General features: G+C 41.2%; 1 protein-coding gene across 3 annotated transcripts in view; it reads left to right on the forward strand.

Annotated features, from left to right (window-relative positions):
• LOC139376581 (cGMP-dependent protein kinase 1-like) overlaps positions 1 to 22,201 on the forward strand; it is a 140,063-nt gene that overhangs the window by 109,668 nt on the left and 8,194 nt on the right. For all 3 annotated transcript variants that reach the window (XM_071119333.1, XM_071119334.1, XM_071119335.1), the window contains 2 exons: positions 5,149 to 5,214; positions 13,899 to 13,973. In XM_071119333.1, the coding sequence (XP_070975434.1) occupies positions 5,149 to 5,214; positions 13,899 to 13,973 (141 nt within the window). The remainder of the gene's footprint in view (positions 1 to 5,148; positions 5,215 to 13,898; positions 13,974 to 22,201) is intronic.

The raw sequence follows: 22,201 nt of genomic DNA on the forward strand, positions 1-22,201 counted from the left end.
TGGTTGAATAAAGGTGATATAAAAAAATTAAATAATGAAATACATCAGGGATTAAGCTATATGATGGATTTAGAGGAGGCTATGACCACTGACGGAGCGTTTTGATTCTTGGAGTCGCGTAGCCCATTGGGAGAGAGGTAGTCAGGGCAAAGTCAGTAGTGAGTAGGGGCTGTTCTGATTGGCTGACTGGAGGCAGTCAGAGATCGGCACAGTGGCTTTGTGGCACAGTGACATGCTCCCAGCTCAAATTAGAGGAGAAGAGGGAGGAGAGAAAGGTGACAGTGTCAGGCTATGATTGAGAGAGACAGTGCCTCCTGGTGTTCTCTCGTCCAATGACAGCTCTCAGGTGTCTCCAGTGCCTTCAGAAATGATTCCATATTTTGTCGTGTTACAGCCTGAATTCAATATGGATTAAAAAAAATCTCACCCATCTACACACAATACCCCATAATGGCAAAGTGAAAACATGTTTTTAGACCTTTTTGCAAATGTATTGAGAATGAAATACAGAAATATCTAATTTACACAAGTATTCACACCACTTAGTCAATACATGTTAAAATCAACTTTGTCAGCGATTACAGCTATGTAAGTCTCTAAGAGCTTTGCACACCTGGATTGTACAATATTTCCACATTTTTTTTTTTTTTTTTATTCTTCAAGCTCTATCAAGTTGGTTGTTGATCTTTGCTACACAGCCATTTTCCAGTCTTGCTATAGATTTCAAGCCGATTTAAGTCAAAACTGTAACTAGGCCACTCTTTGGCTTGAATACCTAGCGTCACGTCTGGAGGAAACCTGGCACCATCCCTACGGTGAAGCATGGTGGTGGCAGCATCATGCTGTGGGGATGTTTTTCAGCGGCAGGGACTGGGAGACTAGTCAGGATCGAGGGAAAGATGAACGGGGCAAAGTACAGGGAGATCCTTGATGAGAACGACCCAAAGCGCACAGCCAAGACAATGAAGGAGTGGCTCCGGGACAAGTCTCTGAATGTCCTTGAGTGGCCCAGCCAGAGCCTGGACTTGAACCAGATCGAACATCTCGGGAGAGACCTGAAAATAGGCTGTAACGTAACAAAATGTGGAAAAAGTCAAGGGGTCTGTATACTTTCCGATTGCATTGTAAATGGGAGGTACAGAGATGAGGTTGTCATTCAAAAATCATGTTAAACACTATTACTGCCCACAAAGTTAGTCCATGCAACTTATTATGTGACTTGTTAAGCACATTTTTACTTATGAACCTATTTAGGCTTGCCATAACAAAGGGGTTGAATACTTATTGACTCAAGCCATTTCAGCTTTCATTTTTTACTAATTTATAAAAAATTAAAAAATGTAAAAATTAAAAAACAGTTCCACTGACATTACGGGGTATTGTGTATAGGCCAATGATGCAACATCTCAATTGAATCCATTTTAAATTCAAGGGGTGTGCATACTTTCTGAAGGCACTGTAAACCGTATGGTGGTGGTACAGTGGTACTGTATATCAATGGTACACATCCTGTTGTTTTTCGTAATGAATAAAACACAAAGAAAACAAAAGAGTTAAACTAATAGGTGATAAAGAGAAGACCCAGTTTCTTATTGTTCTACTGAATAATGTGGGTAATAAAATAAAGAATCTCATAAAGGATTTTTTTTTTTAAATGAATCAATTAAGCTAGATTTGTTTTGTTGCTCGACTCATACATCATTGAAATATTGTTCATATAATTGGAAACGCAATAAATGTCTTGCATCTCACTGGAGTTTCCTCTCCTGAGTTAATAGCATTCAAATTCTTGCTTCTGTTTTCCACAGCAAACAAAGGAAGAGGGATCTTGTTATACTCTGCTTTGATGCTCACCGGTGTCGCAGCCACAGCCATGAAGAGCTAGGCGGTGTATTAGTTAGACTTTGAAAGGCGCCACATCTCCAAAATGTGTGTTCCTCATCTGCCTCTCTCTCTCTCTGTGTGTGATCTGTCCCCCTCTCCTCTGTCCTAATTAGCACGCTCCTGTTGTTTTCTCCGTAATGAATAAAACATGAATGATAAAAAGTCAAACTAAAGGATGATAAAGATGAGACCCGAAGGTGTAAACAGTTTCATGTTGTTCTACTGGTTAATGTAGACAATAAAATAATGAAACTCGTAAAGGGGAACCCTAATAAATTACACATCTTCTCCATTACTATGTCAAGCAAATCAATCACGGCTTTAAAAAAAGTTGGTGTGCTGTTTACCCAAGCGATATTTGCATGCTAGCCCTGTTAGCATGGTTTTGGGGGAGGAGATGATAGAGCCGTGAAGAATTGACTACAGACAGGACAGCACAATAGTCCTTGTGGTTAAAAAGGTTTGAGTGGCTTACTGGCTTTGATGTGAAGGAGGCTGTATGCTAAGTGCACCTTCATATCTGCCCAACACAAAACACCTTGTTCCCTCACATTAAGTCTAATTATTGGCTATTAGGGAGATGTCAGGACTCAGGAATAATTGTCACGTAAATACGATTCTCTCTCGCGACACACGCACCCACAAACATCTTTCTTTCTCCCTCTCTGCCATACATGGGTACGCACACATGCCTGAACTTTGCCCAAAGATGTTGTACGCCAAGCAGTGCTCAATTCATCATAAGAGCCTTTCAGCTGCCGAGCTGTAAATGTCACCAGAGTTAGGCAGCTCTCTGCTGCTTAACAAAGCCCCCCCCAGAAATCTGCCATCTCTCCTAATCTACATTTCAGTAATATAGCAGACACTCTTATCCAGAGCAACTGCATACATTTTTTGGGAATTCAACCCACAACCCTGGCATTGCAAGCACCATGCTCTACCAACAGAGCCACACATGGATTATCTTGCCTAGTTTGTGATAAATCGAGGTGTTAAATGCCTATGGCATTGTATTTCCCCCAAGTCTTTGTACTGTGCACACGTTTCCATTGAGACTGACAACCATAACCTTTTCTCCAAGCTGCTCTCTCACTGGTTGTGATTGGCATTGATGGAGGCATGGTCTACTGATGCTGTGGCTGTGCCTGGCTCAATATTCATTCCATCTCTCTCTCTCTCTCATATATATAGTAGTTATTTGATGCAGTATATGTGGTGCGATAACAGTTCCAGTGTGGCTACCTTCCATGTTTATCTCTCCCTGTCCCTGCCATGATATGTGGCAATTGGTTTGAAGTGTGGCATGTCTAGAAAGCTCTCCTTTCATTTTACTGGGAGATATCTAGTGATATAGCATGTCCATAGTCTGCCGTAGATGTTTCCCATCTCCCTGCCATAATATGTGCTAATTGGCTTGAAGAATGGCATCCTGCTCCCTCGACGGGAGATATCTGCTTACACGTGTCAGCTGTGTAACAAAACACTGAAATGAAAGTATACGGCTAGTTGGGTGGTCCAATGGTAGCAACTGGAATTAATGCTGTATTGCTGTAAGGGACATATCCGTGTGAAATGGACACCTCAGCCTGCGTCTTCAGAATCCCCAGGTGTTCTTGTGATATCCAGGGAACTGTTGCTTCGTCCATGAGCAGGGGGGAAAATCACAGCTGTTTTCCCTGGTCTGTCTATTAAGGGGGCTCAAATGTAATAGTTGGGCTGGATGGATAGATTTCCTCTCGTATTCATCTACCCGTCCCTCTCCCCTCACACTCGCTCCTCCTGTCACCAGATAGTTCTGTCAAATTAGATGATGCCCATCCCCTCTACTCTAAAAGCACACACCTGGTCTCACTGGCATGGCCCATGGAGACAGCCTGGACTGGACAGCTCAGGGCAGGCAGCTGATTACATGGAAGATGGGGTATCAGATGGGGTGTCTGAGTAACCTACGACACATGGAGGAAAGTTTATTCCATAATGCATTGTAGATACTGCTGTTACACAACCATACTGAATTCATGTCAATTACAGGGATGCCTGTAACACATAGAGATGCAGTATACTGTATGGCATTACTAGCAAGGTGACCTGCTACTATTGTGCTATTTTATTTCATGATGAAATCATCTGGTCATCCACCATTCATTGCTGTGATATACGTTACATGAATCTACTAATGGGAACTTGATCTAATAGTCTAGGGAAGTGGTCCCATTGTTCTCTTTGTCTCTACAAAGCCACTAACGCCGTTTATTAGTGAGAGAGAGAGTGTGTGTGTGGACATTTTCACAGAATGATCGCAGGTCATTATGGAAACCACTGATTCAGAGTCGTTTGCAGATTCAAGTGATTTGGAAGACACTTCTTCAGGTTGCAGTGATGGGGATTTGATGATGATGTAGACAGCTGTAGAGAGTATGGTTGTTACTATCATCTCTTATTCTTGATTTGTTTCTGTGTTAGAAAAGATTGTGTGATGGCAAAGTTCATTAAATCAGAATGTGACATTGTGCAATGGGGCCTCCCACTCCTCTTTCTATTCTGGTTAGAGCCAGTTTGCACTGTGCTGTGCTGTGAATGGGAGTAGTACACAGCATTGTACGAGATCTTCAGTTTCTTGGCAATATCTCGCATGGAATAGCCTTAATTTCTAAGAATGAGAATAGATTGACGAGTTTCGGAAGAAAGTTCTTTGTTTCTGGCCATTTTGAGCCTGTAATCGAACCCACAAATGCTGATGCTCCAGATGCTCAACAAGTCTAAAGAAGGCCAGTTTTATTGCTTCTTTAATCAGTACAACAGTTTTCAGCTGTGCTAACATAATTGCAAAATGGATTTCTATGATCAATAAGCCTTTTAAAATTATAAACTTGGATTAGTTAACAACGTGCAATTGGAACTCAGGAGTGATGGTTGCTGATAATGGGCCTCTGTACGCCTACATAGATATTCCATTAAAAATCAGCGGTTTCCAGCTTCAATAGTCATTTACAACATTAACAATGTCTACACTGTATTTCTGATCAATTTGATGTTATTTTAACAGACAAAAAAAATGTTTTCTTTCAAAAACAAGGACATTTCTTAATGATCCCAAACTTTTGACCGGTAGTGTATGTAATATGTATGCTTGGATGACTGTAGGTTGTTTTGGATAAAGGCGTCTGCTAAATGGCGTATATATTAAAACGTACGTTAGTGTCCTACATTAGTTTCTTTGGGGGATGTGTTTGACTGATTTGTTTTCAATTTGTGTCCCCACAGAGAGGATATCAGGACGGCTAATGTCATTGCTGCTGATGCCGTCACCTGCCTGGTCATTGACAGAGAGTGAGTAGTACCCTGTGTCGTCTAAAGGTTTACTTTTAAATGTGTGCAGTTTGTTGGAAGTTGATTAACCTTTTACTGCCATGAAAAAAAGCAATTGTAGTGCAGAGCATGAACCACATCACAGTAGCATGACTATTATAGGATTGGTATGTTTTAACAAAGGTTTGTTGTGTTGATCCATATCATTGATTATAGATCATTCATCACTCATCAGTATTATGCAATTTATTCTGAATCCGAAAACATTTATCTTCCCCACATTTCAACATTTTTACAACTATATCATGACATAACGCCATACAAAGAACATAGAGAATAGTTCCTGTTTTGAATGACAAGCAGCATAGTAAAACAGTGGGACTGGGGATGGAGCACTGTGCACTGCATGGTAGAAAGCCTGTTCTCTTCCACTCCCCATAGACCTCATCAGCGCTGTGTGGGTCTGGGTCTCTGTGTGTCTCTGTCAGAACCAGAGGCAGGGCTAAAAAAAAAGGCGAACGCAGCACACAAACGCTGGAGGCAAGAGAGGAACATTTTCTATTCGCTCTCTGCGGGAGATCCACCATTCATTTGATCATGTTGGCCGCCTGAAAGCTTTATGGCTGAGTCTGTTAAAGAGGGCTTGTTTTGGCTGCCATGCTGCGCTCCCTCCGCCATCATGCCGTTGTCGTGCATGTAATGATATGACCACTGTTGTGGATTGGGATTCCGGGAGGTTGTCTGAAATAGCACCCGATTCCCTATATAGTGCACTACTTTTGACCAGTGCCCATAGGGTTGTGCACTATATCGAGATGCAGACCTGGTACCAAACATACACTTGGACAGGGTGGTCAGGGAGAGTCAACTGAGTTGATTCAGTCTCCTCAGATGTGCTAATAGAGGAACATACTGTATATCAGGCATAATGAAACTAGCCTACTTTTTTTTACTACCCTGTCTGGCTCTTCACAGTGGCGTCTGTTAGTAGTGTAGTTTAGGAGTTGGATTTGCTCGGGCTGCTACGTATCTGGCGTAGTCTATAAACTTCACGATAAGTCTAGGCTATAAACTTTTTTTATCTCTTCTGTATTACTAATATCAAACACATTTATTATGGCAAGTCGGCCTTATCCAGTGCGAGTGGACAACTTATATATGGGCTTTTGTAGGAGATGCACACTAAGAATGCAACTTTAAGTGGGTGTGAACTCTATAGTTAGAGCAACGCAGTTCACACTTCAAAATGCGCTGCCATTGGCTATCGTGGGTCATATTTGTTTTTCCAGTCATGAAATGATAATAAATTCCTTCCGCCTAGACACATAATGAGGTCACGACTGTCAGGAGGTTGTGACAGTTCTTGGCTAACCTCACTGGACGTCGGTTACTCTCTACCACTTACCGTACATAATGTTGATTGTGTGAAACGATTCAATCAAAGATCCTTGTAAAGAGCTGTACCAGTCTGACACCTGAATCTAACCCCGGTGAGAACAGACTTATAAACCTCGGAAATAACTCCTGAGGTCTACAGTATACCTATCTATATGTGTAGTGATTGGGGGCACATTCTGTGCACATTCTATTCTGTTCTGGAACATGAGGCTGCCTCTCAGTGCCCGAGGGCCCAGACAGGCGCTTTTCAGCATTGTTGCCTGCTGGGAGAAAATGCCCCAGAAGCAACACTCCACAGACAGAGCTCAGATGTGTAACATTTAAATGGCCGCTCCTCCAACCTGCCCCCTCTCACTGAAATGCAGGGTGGTAATCTGACCCCTCTTAGCCCCTCTAATGGTTTCAGGCGCTTTGAAACAGATGGCTAAAAACAGCACAGAAGGACCCTTAATGAAAAAAACCTGAATATGCTAAATGGGAAAAATGATCAATTTTGATGACGCTCCATCATAATCTGGTTATTTTTTATATAACCAGACATTTGTCTACTTCTTTAGCTTGTTTTCCTCTATAAGAGATAAGAGAAAGTCTCAGCTATGATATCAGAGTTTACCTGTCAGTCGTTTCTATTTTTATCATGTTTAAATGTATTCTATTATCACATTTTGACAGTAATGTGTCATTACTTTAAAATTGCCAACTCCATACTAAATTGTAAGTCAATAGTGTTATTAGAGCTTACGGTTTATGTACAAACTCAAATAAACAATAGAAGATTGCATCTCAAAAAAGACAATGATTTACCATACCTTGTCAGGGAAACAAATGTGATTGCAGACAACCTGTCTGCCTTGTTAATCTTGACAGTATCATTGATGACAATATTTATTCTCCAGAACAGCTAACATCCATCATATCTTGTGCGTGACAGTACATTTAGGATTGCCTTTTGAATGTTCAAAGCATGCCAGCGGACATATGTTCTTGATTTCGGAAAGAAAATAAATGAAACGTCAATTCAATCTAGTTTTGGACAGTCAGATCTGTTGATTGTTCTCATGCATTTCCTCAATCAAACTAAGACAAGCACGTCTGCTCTCCTCCTATGCATCTCATCCGTGTGAGAGGTGTCATCAAAATGCTTTCATCAAAATGAATTCTCGATTGCATAGAATAAAATCAACCAAAAATCATATATTATTTGTCACGTGCTTCGTAAACAACAGATGTAGACTGACAGTGAAACGCTTACTTACTGGTCCTTTTTCAACAATGCAAAGATTATATATATATTTTTTAAAGTAGAATAATAGAAGTAGTGACACGAGGAATAAATACACAGTGAATAACGAATAACAATAACCAGGACTATCTGCACCGGATTATCTGCATTGACCCTTTTTATACTGACTTGTTTTGTCTCTTCACATTTGCTACTGCTACTGTTTGTTTTCTGTCACTTTATTCCTAGTCATACTGTATGGACATATCTATCTCAACTACCTCGTACACCTGCACATGGACCCCGGTACTGGTACCCTGTGTATATAGTCAAGTTACCGTTACTCATTGTGTTTATTATTACGTGTTTTACTTTTCTATTATTTCTCTATTTTCTTTCTCTCTGAATTGTTGGGAAGGGCCCGTAAGTAAGCATTTCACTGTTAGTCTACACCTGTTGTTTACAAAGCATGTGACCGAGTACAATTTTAGATTAAAAAAATATATATTTTGAAGAAATATAACAGGGTGTACCAGTACCGAGTCGATGTGCAGGAGATCAAGGTAATTGAGGTAGCTATCTAAATGTAGGTAGGGGTAAAGTGACTAGGCAACAGGATATATAGTAGACAGCTGTAGCAGCTGTGTGTGTGTGTGTGTGTGTGTGTGTGTGTGTGTGTGTGTGTGTGTGTGTGTGTGTGTGCGTGGCGTCAATACTGTATGCATGTGTGCGCATGTTATGTGTGGGTGTATGTACAGTACCAGTCAACATTTTTGACACAGCTTCTCATTCAAGAGTTTTTCTTTATTTTTACTATTTTAACTATCTATATTGTAGAATAACAGTGAAGACATCAAAACTATGATATAACACATATGGAATCATCTAGTAACCAAAAAAATTGTTAAACAAATCCAAATATATTTTATATTTGAGATTCTTCAAAGTAGCCACGCGTTGCCTTGATGACAGCTTTGCACACTCTTGGCATTCTCTCAACCAGCTTCACGAGGAATACTTTTCCAAAAGTCTTGAAGGAGTTCCCACATACTGTATGCGGAGCACTTGCTGGCTGCTTTTCCTTCACTCTGCGGTCCAACTCATCCAAAAGCATCTCAATTTGGTTAAGGTCGGGTGATTGTGGAGGCCAGGTCATCTGATGCAGCATTCCATCACTCTCCTTCTTGGTCAAAGAGCCCTCACACAGCCTTGAGGTGTGTTTTGGGTCTTTGTCCTGTTGAAAAACAAATGATAGTCCCACGAAAGGCAAACCAGATGGGATGACGTATCGCTGCAAAATGCTGTGGTAGCCATGCTAGTTAAGTGTGCCTTGAATTCTAAATAAATCACAGAGTGTCACCAGCAAAGCACCCCCACACCATCATATCTCCTCCTCCATGCTTCATGGTGGGAACCACACATGCGGAGATCATCCGTTCACCTACTCTGCGTCTCACAAAGACTCGGCGGTTGGAACCAAAAATCTAAAACTTGGACTCATCAGACCAAAGGACAGATTTCCACCGGCCTAATGTCCATTGCTCGTGTTTCTTGGCCCATCTCAGTCTCTTCTTCTTATTGGTGTCCTTTAGTAGTGGTTTCTTTGCAGCAATTTGACCATGAAGGCCTGATTCACGTAGTCTCCTCTGAACAATTGATGTTGAGATGTGTATGTCACTTGAACATTTATTTGGGCTGCAATTGCTGAGGCTGGTAACTCTAATGAACTTGTCCTCTGCAGCAGAGGTAACTCTGGGTTTTCCTTTCCTGTGGCGGGCCTCATGAGAGCCAGTTTCATCACAGCGCTTGATGTTTTTTGCGACATGACTTGAAGAAACTTTCAAGTTACAGATTGACTGACCTTCATGTCTTAAAGTAATGATGGACTGTCGTTTCTCTTTGCTTATTTGAGCTGTTCTTGCCATATTATGGACTTAGTCTTTTACCAAATAGGGCTATCTTCTGTACACCACCCCTACCTTGTCACAACACAACTGATTGGCTCAAACACATTAAGAAGGAAATAATTCCCACAATTAACTTTTAAGAAGGCACACCTGTTAATTGAAATGCATTCCAGGTGACTACCTCATGAAGCTGGTTGAGAGAATGCCAACAGTATGCCAAGCTGTCATCAAGGCAAAGGGAGGCTACTTTGAAGAATCTCAAATATTAAACTTTTTGGTTACTACATGATTCCATATGTGTTATTTCGTAGTTTTGATGTGTCCAGTATTATTCTACAATGTAAAAAATGGTTTAACAAAAACAAACCCTGGAATGAGTAGGTCCAACCAAACTTTTGACTGCTACTTTACGTGTTGCGGTGTCAGGGTAAGTATGAGTGAGTGTGTGAGTAGAGTCCTGTGTGTGTGCATAGAGTCAGTGAAAGAGACTTAGTAAAAAAAACGCTAAATGCAGGTAGTCCGGCTAGCCATTTGATTAGCTTGTTTAGCAGTCTTATGATTTGGCCATTTTAGTGATGGAAACACAGAAGAACTTGAAGCAATCGACCCGTTCCACTAGTCCCATCGATGTGGATGGGGGTGTGCTCGCCCCTCCATTTCCTGTAATCCACAATCAGCTCTTTTGTCTTGTTGATGTTGAGGGACAGGTCTCTAACCTACCTACAGTGGTGTAAAGTACTTAAGTTAAAATGCTTCAAAATACAACTTAAGTAGTTTTTGGGGGTATCTATACTTTCTTTTACTATTTATATTTTGACAGCTTTTACTTTAATGTCACTACATTCCTAAAGAAAATAATGTACTTTTTACTCCATACATTTTACCTGACACCCAAAAGTACTCGCTGTATTTTGAATGCTTAGCAGGAAAGGAAAATGGTCCAATTCACAGATTTATCAAGAGAACACGTGGTCATCCCTGCAGCCTCTGATCTGGCGGACTCACTAAACACAAATGTATCTTGTGTACATGATGTTTGTGTGTGCCCCTGGTTATCTGTTCATTTTAAAAACAATAAAATTGTGCCGTCTGCTTTGCTTAATATAAGGAATTTTAAATTATTCATACTTTTACTTGTATGTATATTTAGAGCAAAATCATTTTAGTATTTTACTCATGTGATATTTTACTGGGTGACTTTCACTTTTACTTGAGTAACTTTCTATTAAAGGTATCTATACTTTTGCTCAAGTATGACAATTGGGTACTTTTTCCATCACTGCCTCCCTATCGTTGTCAGTGATCAGACCTACCACCGTTGTGTTGTCAGCAAACTTGATGAGGGTGTTGGAGTCCTGTGTTGTGGGTGAACAGGGAGTACAGTAGGGGACTAAGCACAAACCCCTAAGTGGCCCCCCTATTGATGGTCAGTGTGGCGGATGTGTTGTTTTCTACCATCACTGCCTGCGGGCGGAACATCAGGAACTCCACGATCCAGTTGCAGAGGGAGCTGTTCAGTCCCAATGGTCCTGAGCTTGGAAATGAGCTTGGAGGGGACTATGGTGTTGAATGCTGAGCTGTAGTCAATGAACAGCATTCTTACATAGGTATTCCTTTTGTCCGGGTGGGTGAAGGCAGTGTGGAGTGCAGTAGAGATTGTGTCATCTGTGGATCTGTTGGGGTGGAAAGCAAATTGGAGTCGGTCGAGGGTATCCGACAATCTAATTGATGTGAGCCATGACCAGCCTTTCAAAGCATTTCATGGTTATAGATGTGAGTGCTACGGGGCGATAATCATTTAGGCAGGTTACCTGCCATCTTGGGCACAGGGACTTTGGTGGTCTGTTTGAAACAAGTCGTTATTACAGACCATGTCAGGGATTGATTGAAAATGTAATTGAAGACACTTGTCAGTTTGTCAGCGCATGCTCAGAGTACGCGTCCTGGTATTCCGTCTGGCCCCTCGGCCTTGGGAATGTTGACCTGTTTACAGAGAGCGAAATCATACAGTTGTCTGGAACAGCTGGAGTTCTCATGCATGGTTCAGTGTTCCTTGCCTCAAAGTGTGCGTGGAAGGTATTTAGCTTGTCTGCTAGGCTCTTGTGGCTTGGCAGCTCGCAGTTGGGTTTCCCTTTGTAATCCGTGATAGTTTATAAGCCCTGCCACATCCATCGAGCATCAGAACCGGCGTAGTAGGATTTGATCTTAGTCCTGATCTTAGTCCTGCTTTGCCTGTTTGATGGCTTGTCAGAGGTCATAGCGGGATTTCTTATAAGTGTCTGGATTAGTGTCCCACTCCTTCAAATAGGCAGCTTTAGCCATTAGCTCAGTGCGGATGCTGCATGTAATTGGTAGTCTTTAACAAATCTACTTTGAAACAAAAGTATACACCTCACACACATGGTTATGGGCTTAAAAAAGTAAGACATCTGTACCATGTCAGATATAGAGTTAAAATGTATAACATTTTGAGTTTGCATCTCAATAGTACACTTTCTATACATCACAGAAGATTGAAATATAACGAAACTTTTTAACATAGAAACACCGGATTTTCGTCCCCCCAAAGAAAAATTTATATATTATGAAATTATGAAAAATATTAATAACATTCCGCCCATGAAGCCAAAGAGGGCACTTTTGGTCATTGACTGCAGAAAAAGGCTACTGAAGCCATTGAATTATGTGGTAAACTCCTCAATGTTATTGGATGAGTCCCGGAACATATTCCAGTCTGTATGACCGAAACAATCCTGTAGCTTAGCATCCGCTTCATTGGACCACTTCCGTATTGAGCTTCTACTTCCAGTTTGAGTGTTTGCTTGTAAGCAGGAAGCAGGAGGATAGAGTTATGGTCTGATTTGCCAAAGAAAGGGCGAGGGAGGGCTTTCAATGCATGTCTGTGCACGTTGCTTCTAGTTGCTCATAAAAAATATATTTGGCAACCAGAAATGCCACCTCTGAATGTTTATTTTCTTATTTTCTTATGGCCCTATACAACTTGTTGAGTGAGGTATTAGTACCAGCATCGGTTTGTGGTGGTAAATAGACATCTATGAGAAATGTAGATGAAAACTGTTGGTAAATAGTGTGGTCTGCAGCTTGAGGTACTCTACCTTAGGCGAGCAAGAACTCAAGAGTTCCTTAACATTAGAGACGCCCCTCTTCCCTTCATCTTACCCGAGTCTACCGTTCCGGTCTTGACAATGCATAGAAAAAAAACAGAAAGATGTATGTCTTTGTTCTGCCACGACTGAGAAACATTGGATTTTTTGGGAGGGTCGGATCGATAGGATAGACTAGAAATGGAGCTCATCCAATTTCTTCTCAAGGGATTGCATGTTCACCAACAGAGCAGAGGGAAATGGCAGTCTATTTGCTCGCTAATGTTCTCTGGTCAGGATGCTGGTTCGCCTGCATCTCTTTCGCTGCCGCTTCCTCTTTCGTGTCCTGGGGATTAGGGCCTGGCCCAGAGTATGCAGAAAGTCCATAGCTGCCGACTTGTTGAAGTACAAAATTACGTCCATATTGAAGTTGGTGTTCTGATGTCCAGACGCTATTTTTGGTCATAGGAAATTATGGCAGAGACATTATGTACAAAAAAACGTTAAGATCAGCGATAAAAACGACATAAAATAGCAGAATTGGTCAGGAGTCTGTAAGACGGCTGCTATCCATTGTAGCGCCATCTTAGACTCGATCCATAGTCTCATAATAATAACAATCTAGGCTGTAGAGTATTTTCTCAGATTATAATCAACATTTTAGCTGATGGGGAGGGAAAGCACCATTCAAGAACAGTATCTTCTCAATACTTAGTTTTTTATTTTACATTTTCAACTGAACGTATGGTGTGATTCATTTGAAACCGAAATGGAAGCCACCCTAACGTAATGCTCTTGATTTGCACTGGTCTCACAGCACAAGGCTGAATGATGTTCACTGATTCTTAAACATTGTCTCAACATCATCGTGTTAATGTTAACTCACTCTACTCAAGGCACTTTTCCTAGATAGATTTTTGTGACAGTTGTTTTAGGTGATTTGCTGTCCTCCTATGTCCTGTGCATTAACAATACTGAACTCAATGGGGATCTGTGACAATAACAGCATATGTGACCTGGTGTTCAAGGTATTGAGCAAGTTAATGATTCGTGTTACTCTGTGATCTCTCGCAGCTCATTTAAACACTTGATTGGGGGCCTGGAAGATGTCTCAAACAAAGGCTATGAGGATGCAGGGGCCAAAGCCAAGTAAGTATCTTACTCTTTATACTCTTTATAAAGTACTGTACAACTCAAATTCATAACTGAATTTTGTTATGAACTATATCACTCCTTTGTATTGATGTATGCATCACACACGTAGTCGTGCACACACATGCACGCATGCGTGCACACACCTCAATTGCTCTAAACACTCCTTACACCTCTCTCAAAGTACATGAATGCACACACACACACACACACACGCACACACACGCACACACACACACACACAAATGTTTCAAACACACCTCATTACAGTAGTACCAAACTACCCCTGCTTTCCTCCACACACACTACACCCCTCATTAACGCTGAACACCACTAGCCATTGCAAAACCTGTTTTTTCATGTTTTTTTTTCTTGATTGTTGTGGATATATTCTGCTTGATGAGGTTCTAGTCTATGCATAAAATTAATTAGTGTCTCATTTGATCTGCTCATTTGATCTCAGCTGCACCGGCTTTCAGGAAAGAGAAACTTTATCCAACCCAATGGCTTTGTTACATATTGAATCCTACCCTAGTCCCCACCACAATTACTGAGCTCTGGGGTTTAGAATGCTTTCATGGTTTACTGATTGGTGGGAATATGAGGAATGTGAATAATCCATCTGATAATAGTAATTCAGTTTTAGTTATTCTTCGTCAGCTTACATATTTAATCAGAAAATACACATTGGTTTGTATTTCACTGACCTCAGAACATATTTACAATTGTGGAATAAAACACCTTGTGGCTGGTTAGTAAGTAGGATCATAGTACATACTGATCTTGAAAACTGATCCTTGTACCAGCACATATGTGACTCACCACCTGGATTCAGTCTTATGTAACAACATTTGTAATTGTGTTTTTTACATTGGAAAAAGGTAGAGACTCAGAGCTACAAAATGGTATATCATACACTGCATTTGAGGAACAATGGGAAAGTAATTCTGCTTTGAAAGTTGATAAACTTATATACTCACTTTTGAGAAAATGGCCTTTGAATGATTTGGTATCTAGTGAAGAGCTCTTATTTGTCTACACCCATTCAGCATCATTCACACCCTCTAAAGCTTTAGCCCCACCCTGTTTCGCTCTCGGAGCACACACTTGACGCTCTGGCCGATGATTTGTTTACCTCTGGATAACATGAAAACAGCCTAACCAGCTCTGCTGGCAACAATTTCATTACGCTTTTTTGCAGACGTTTACTGACACTGGCCATATTCAACGGGTGTTGTACACACGTCATGTAACATTAGCTAACGAGCCAGCCAGCTAACGTTAGTTAGTTAAACAACAATGAACGGTGCCAACAATGCCACAGTGCTGGTAGCTAACCAACCAGGTTCGATGTAAGCTAGCTAACATTAGGCTCTAACTAGAAAAGCAAATGGCTCTGGTAAACAAATAATAATGTCAGTTAGGGAGCCAGCCAGCTAACTTTAGCTAGCTAGCTAATAGTACACTTTAGCTTGAAATGAAACCACTTTTTGTCAAAATTTGAAATGGGTAATATCTGAAAATGTAGCTAGCTAATGGACTATCTTGCCTGTATACATCATCATGCATGATGGACGTTTCTCCCTGTCAGGAATGTCATACCACGGTTGCCCTTAATTTGAAGATGTAGTCTCTTTAGCTACCATACTCTAATTCCTCTGATTTCAAAACTTGATCCTCCAGAAAGTGGAGAGCAACACTTATGCAGCTCCACAGCACAATACATTGTTTTAAAGCCACATTCATCAGGATTACCAACACAGACTGACAAGCTCAAATAGACAGAAGCCATCTATATGGCAGACCAATCTGAACTCCTCCCTCGGCATGTCCAGCCCTCATTATCTCAGCCAATCATGGCTAGTGGGAAGGTTGCTCACTTTTTCTGTGGCTTAACCAAGGCTCGTAATTTAACCATTTTATTCGTATTTACAGATGGCATACAAGTTTGCTATTAAGGCACATGAAAGTTCAAATGTTTGAGAAGGCATTTCTGTCAAAAAATGCATTTTAATAAAGAAAATGACTTGCGACATACGCCTAGTTTCCTGAATCGGGTCACATATTATTTGCATAATGGAGTTTGTAAACATTCCACTGTCTGGTTTTTGCTGCTGAAGTATAGTACCAGTCAAAAGCTTGGACACACCTACTCATTCAAGGGTTTTTCATTATTTTTACTATTTTCTACATACATAGAATAATAGAGAAGACATCAAAACTATGAATTAACACATATGGAATCATGTAGTAACCAAAAAGGTGTTCAACAAATCAAAATATATTTTATATTTGAAATTCTTCAAATATGAGGACCTTTTTGGTGAGGACCTGCCTTACAACAGGCCTACAAGCCCTCAGTCCAGCCTCTCTCAGCCTATTGCGGACAGTGTGAGCACTGATGGAGGGATTGTGCATTCCTGGAGTAACTCGGGCAGTTGTTGTTGCCATCCTGTACCTGTCCCGCAGGTGTGATGTTCGGATGTACCGATCCTGTGCAGGTGTTGTTACACGTGGTCTGCCACTGCGAGGATGATCAGCTGTCCGTGCTGTCTCCCTATAGCACTGTCTTAGGCATCGCACAGTACGGACATTGCAATTTATTACCCTGGCCACATCTGCAGTCCTCATGCCTCCTTGCAGCATGCCTAAGGAACGTTCACGCATATGAGCAGGGACCCTGGCCATCTTTCTTCTGGTGTTTTTCAGTCAGTGGAAAGGCCTCTTTAGTGTCCTAACTGTGACCTTAATTGCTGTTAGTGTCTTAACGACTGTTCCACAGGTGCATGTTCATTGGTTTATGGTTCGTTGAACAAGCATGGGAAACAGTGTTTAAACCCTTTGCAATGAAGATCTGTGAAGTTATTATATTTTTTTATTTAATTGTCTTTGAAAGACAGGGTCTTGAAAAAGGGAAGTTTCTTTTTTTGCTGTGTTTAGGTACGATGTGCATTGTACACTAACACCGCTTCCAGCTGCCCCCTGGTGGCGATTCAACATTTTTATTCAGATATTCAAATCCTCCTGCAGGATTATTTTCCTACTGCGACGATAAGGGGTCAAATTGTGATTCGACATCTGTATGTGTCATGCCCTCCATCTCCAGGGGCCTGTGTGTGTGTGTGTGTGTGTGTGTGTGTGTGTGTGTGTGTGTGTGTGTTTGCCCGCGTGTGTGTCAGGCAGCATATTTAATTTGACTAAATCTGTAATGTGGATGTACTGTAGATCCTAGTGTATTGTATCACATGCCTTATTCCTCTGCCATCTTCTGCATAACATCACAACAGGATTCATTATGAATGTACAATTAATTTGTATTGTAGGCTAAAGCACTCTCTGTATTGCCTTTCTACTGTCATTTGAAAATGTTGCAAGAGCCCCCTCTAATGTTTAGTGATCCTTACTACAGGAAATGCTTCATTGATGTTTGAGCCTGTTCACAGTCACACATGGACAACTCTTGAATTGAGATATATTTTTATTGACAATGAAACAGGCCATAGACTAGTAACTAAGGAGATATATCAATGTGCTTACCCCTCAATATCCTTTTGTGATCCCTCTATCACTAGCAACTGTTGTTGTCATGGTATAGTAACAACAGTCACTTTTACCTTTGTGTGCATCTTGATGCACAATGTATTCACTATAGAGACAGACAGGCCTCTCATGCCTTCATCAGTCCTCTTGCATATCAATGGGCTGGAGTATAGAGAGCACGTAATTCACGGTTCGGTTGGGTCAATGAAATATACAAAACTCACAATAAGCTTTGTGCGTTGATCTTGTGGTTTCCACTTGTGTATGATTGACTTTTCAAGGATAGAGACCAGACTCTATTTGTGTCCATGGACTGACGTTCATTAGTTACTAAGAGACCTGTAGTTGTTCAAATGGGCTTTGTGTTGTTTCTGGGAAAACAAACTCTATTTTAGGTTTTCTGATTTATGAGGAGCACGCAAAAACGGCTAAAAATAAAGCCTTATCTGAAGGAAACAACAGGAGAGGAAATCTATAATTTCCTCGTTTTGGGGTCTGGAGTTACAATTTGCAGTCGTGGTAGCAAGCGCTTCCCATGTTAAATAAGTGCAGTTCTCAATGATGTATTATGCTGTCTTGGTAACATTGACATCTACAGTAGAAACATGAATATGTCAACAAACTGATGTCAAGCTGCGGGTTGACAGATGTTCCTTGTTGAGTAATACACTCGCTCCTACTCCAGCTCCAGCAATCCCATCAGTCAGCCCGCAGATCAGGATCCAGCCCGCAGATCAAGCCAGAAGGGCTTACTCTATGCAAAGGGAAGACTATATCCCCCACCATGGGGACACAATGTGCCCAGAGGCTGAAACTGTACAGTATCTTACACCCCAAGGGTCTCTCACACCAAAGGTGGCACCACAAGGGGGACTGGGAGGGCTGTAAGGACTTGGGTTCAGGCTGGTATCCCCTGCCCCACTACCTGCCTCCTCCGTGCCCATAGGGTTCCCTATGTTCCCTGGCTGTAGGCTACTGTGCCTTCTCCCTGGTCTCCTTTCTTATTTTTCTACCTACCTCGGCGAAACAGGGCCGATGTTTATAAACCTTAGAGGGTGGGAGAACTCCGGGCCAGCTGTTACAGCTAGGTCCCTGTAAACACATGGTTTTTTTTCGGTGGAAGACAGTCGGTAGAAAAAAAGGTTCCATCTAGAACCTTAAAGGTTCGGCTATCCCCGTAGGATAACCCTTTGAAGAACCCTTTTTGGTTGCAGGTAGAACCCTTTTGGGTTTTACATGGACCTCAAAGGGTTATACATGGAACCAAAAAGGGTTATCCTATGGGGACAGCCGAAGAACCATTTTGGAACGATTTTTTCTAAATCTGATGTCACACAAAGCAATCTGGATGCAATTGATGTTGCTTGAAACAAAGTTGCATCTGGGTTGCTTCGCGTGTCACCCTCACAAAAATGCCTGCAACCTAGTTGTATTGGACCGCAAGAGATACAAATCTATCCTATTTCCTGCAACTGACTGAATGCAATGTCCAATCAATGAGCAGAAGAAAGTTGACATGACTCGTCATATCGTTCTGCAGTCATGTCAACACAGCTGTCAGTGCTGATATAAACTGTGACAGACGAGACATGGGAAACATAAATCAAAAATTCTAGACATCATGTCTAGTCATGGTTTATGTACATGGTCTGGCATTTTATAAGTGAACCCAGACCTTTCGCTGTACCGTTCCAACTGAAATGGTCCAACATGAACTGCACTAGCTAGCTAACTTATCTCGTTGCTAGCATGGGAAACTAACGCTAACCAGCTAGCTTAAGAAAAAAAAGAAATTCAAATAGGCAACGTTTTGGCTAGCTAGCTAAATTGTACATCCAGCATTTTGTCTATATCAATACTGTTACAATTACCAACCGGTTTGATAAACAAATTATTTATAAAACCATGATGTGATGTATGACAGGATTGGATGTTGCATGCAATTTCAATTGTGTTTGAATTGCTTCGTGTATCAGCAAATTTGCGTGAGATGATGTCATTTTCAATTTGCATTTGTAACAGAAATTTAGTCCAAATTGCTTCGTGTGACACAGTCTTAAGAGTGCAGGGCAGCCAGGCCAGAAGCGTTGACCTTGCAGTTTCCACTTGTGTGTGATTGACTTCTCAAGGATAGAGAGTTCTTAAACTCCTTTCAGTCTCCCTGTTTTGTTGTGGAGATGTGTCCTACTGTCTCTTGATTTTCATGAGCCTAATTAAACTTTTCATTATGTTTTCTTATTTCATAATTACATTCTTTAAGAGAGCGGTACAATTGTCTTCAAAAAAGTATCTGTAATGTTCTTGGTAAATCCAATGGGTTTGTGACCTGTTGACTGCTGAAAGACTATATTAAGAGACACTTAGGCAAGAGGAGTTTATTTTTGTGTTTGGCCTTTAGTTCTAGCCTAGGCAGTTTCTCTTTGACAGCTCAAGAATAGTACCAGTGCATTCACAAGGTTAATTATGCTTTGGAACAATGACAGGAAACCAAATATTGTAAATGCTGCACTTCCAAATAAGGAATAGGCAACTTTATATGGATATAGTATGGCCTCTCATTAGGCTGAATATTATGTGTCGCTCATACTTTTGCATAAAAGTTAGCATTTGGCCCATTTTGGAGGATCAACAGAATTTATATTGCAAAACAATTAGACAAAAAATGTGCAATGCATGATTTGTCTGAGATGTTAGGTTTTAGATACTCCTACATTGACCGTGTTCAACCATACTTGAATGTTATCCCGGTTCTTGTGGACATGAGTTATGGGAAGCGAGCTCTCCCACAGATCACCAGTTGCCATTACTGCCATATGACTGGCAGGGAACAAAGATGAGATTGATGGCAGGTCAGCGCTGTAGTAAAGCATTTATGTTTGACTGTTAGACCTCGTGCTTCGCTCTGAGAATGGAACCAGGAACCAGAAGCATCCCAAGGCCATGACATTTACGGCTACACGATCACAACAGAACTGCACATATATGGAGCTGTATTAGCTGTACAGTAGTCATTTAATGGTGGCAAAGCTGCAACATGTAACTTTTTGGTGACCCAACCAAATTCACATAGAAATATGAGCTATGGATCTGTCCTTTTCATTGAAAGCAAGTCTAAGAAGCGGTAGATCTTCTATGTGGGCTATTCCTATGCTTCCCGTTCGTAAGTTTCGTTTTTGCGTCGTTGACTTTCAGTTTTGTACACCAGCTTCAAACAGCTGAAAATACAATCTTTTTTGCTAAGGAAAATATATTTCACAGTGGTTTAGATGGTACAGTCTCTAGTCTAGACTATTCGTGCTTTGTTTTGTCACATAAACTGACATTAAAACTATTAGAACTTTAGCAAATCAGGGAATGGCGGAGCGATTTCCGCATAGTGCAGCTTTAATATGAGTTTAATAGAAAATTGGGCAAATTAAATTGAAGGTACAATTACGAGTACATGGTTCGAGTCAAATAGTTTAAGATCATCAGAAGTTCACAGCATCAAAGGATAGACGATTAAAATATAAGATGCAAGGTAGCCTAAATGAAGGAAACACAATGAGACAAGGATAACACCAAGTTGAACTGACCTAGGCTTGACTTGTCAGGTCTTCAGGTCAAGGGGACATAATCGTGTCAAATTGCTGCATTGTGCATTAACACCTGGTAGCCCACTTCTATCGGGATATTTTTTGGTTATCTCTGCCCCTGTGGTGGCTGTATTGTGAAACAGGTGGGGGGTCAAACCCCTATGGGTCGGTCTTAGTTGTGCATTGACCCCTGAGGTGAGCGGCCTCATCCAGCCCCAGGTTGGGACTTAGCAGATATTTTGACAGCTGCCACGGCAGCAATAGTGCAGATATTGGAAGTAGTCATGTCAGATTGGAGGAATGTGACTGTTTTGCCGTGAGTACGCTTTTCAGCAGCAGCTCTGGTATTTTGAGGGGCCGGGAGCGTAGCCGAGAGAAATTTGATTGGATGGTAAGGATTTTTTTTTAACCCAAATGTTTTATATAAGTGTGTCTCATAACAGGACATTGTGTAGCTATAGTATCCATTATCCATACGGTGCAATGTTGTGGTTTGAAGACACATATTTTCTAGTACTTTTCTAGCCTACAATGCCTACAAGCATTGTAGGCTACATGGCGTTGTGTATAGGCTTGTACACTTACATAAGAAAGTCACTTGACATAAGTCAGTAGGCTACTAATGCCTCACATGGGCTGTGAAACAAAATACATAAGGTTTAAGTGTCTAGAACTCGATCTGATTTTCACATTCACAGTCCTGCTTCATGAGAAGGTCACTGTTAACCTAAACGTCCCAAATGCTTCTCAGAGTCATGGGCTACCCTAGGACAAACGAATGGGATTGAAGAATGACCTAGTGGAAAATCACCACACCGCTGAGGCCTCTGACAGTCTGGTCTACTGGAGGCATCATTCAGCATAGCTTCTGTCAGCAGCTCACCAATTACATCATGTGACACCCCATCCGTAAACTTTTTCCTCTTAAGGCCTCGAGAGAGTTGATTGGTTTGGAAATGGACTCCACGACAAGTCCGAGGGCCACAAATGAGGGGTGGGGGAGATGTGTGTTTAAGCCGTTACTATAGAATCAGAAAACAAAAACACTAGACTATACACTCAACAATTACGAATAGGACACATTAGAACTGTAAAAAAATACCATTTACA

The sequence above is a fragment of the Oncorhynchus clarkii genome, chromosome 20 (genome assembly GCF_045791955.1).
Source record: "Oncorhynchus clarkii lewisi isolate Uvic-CL-2024 chromosome 20, UVic_Ocla_1.0, whole genome shotgun sequence".
Lineage (NCBI taxonomy): Eukaryota > Metazoa > Chordata > Actinopteri > Salmoniformes > Salmonidae > Oncorhynchus > Oncorhynchus clarkii.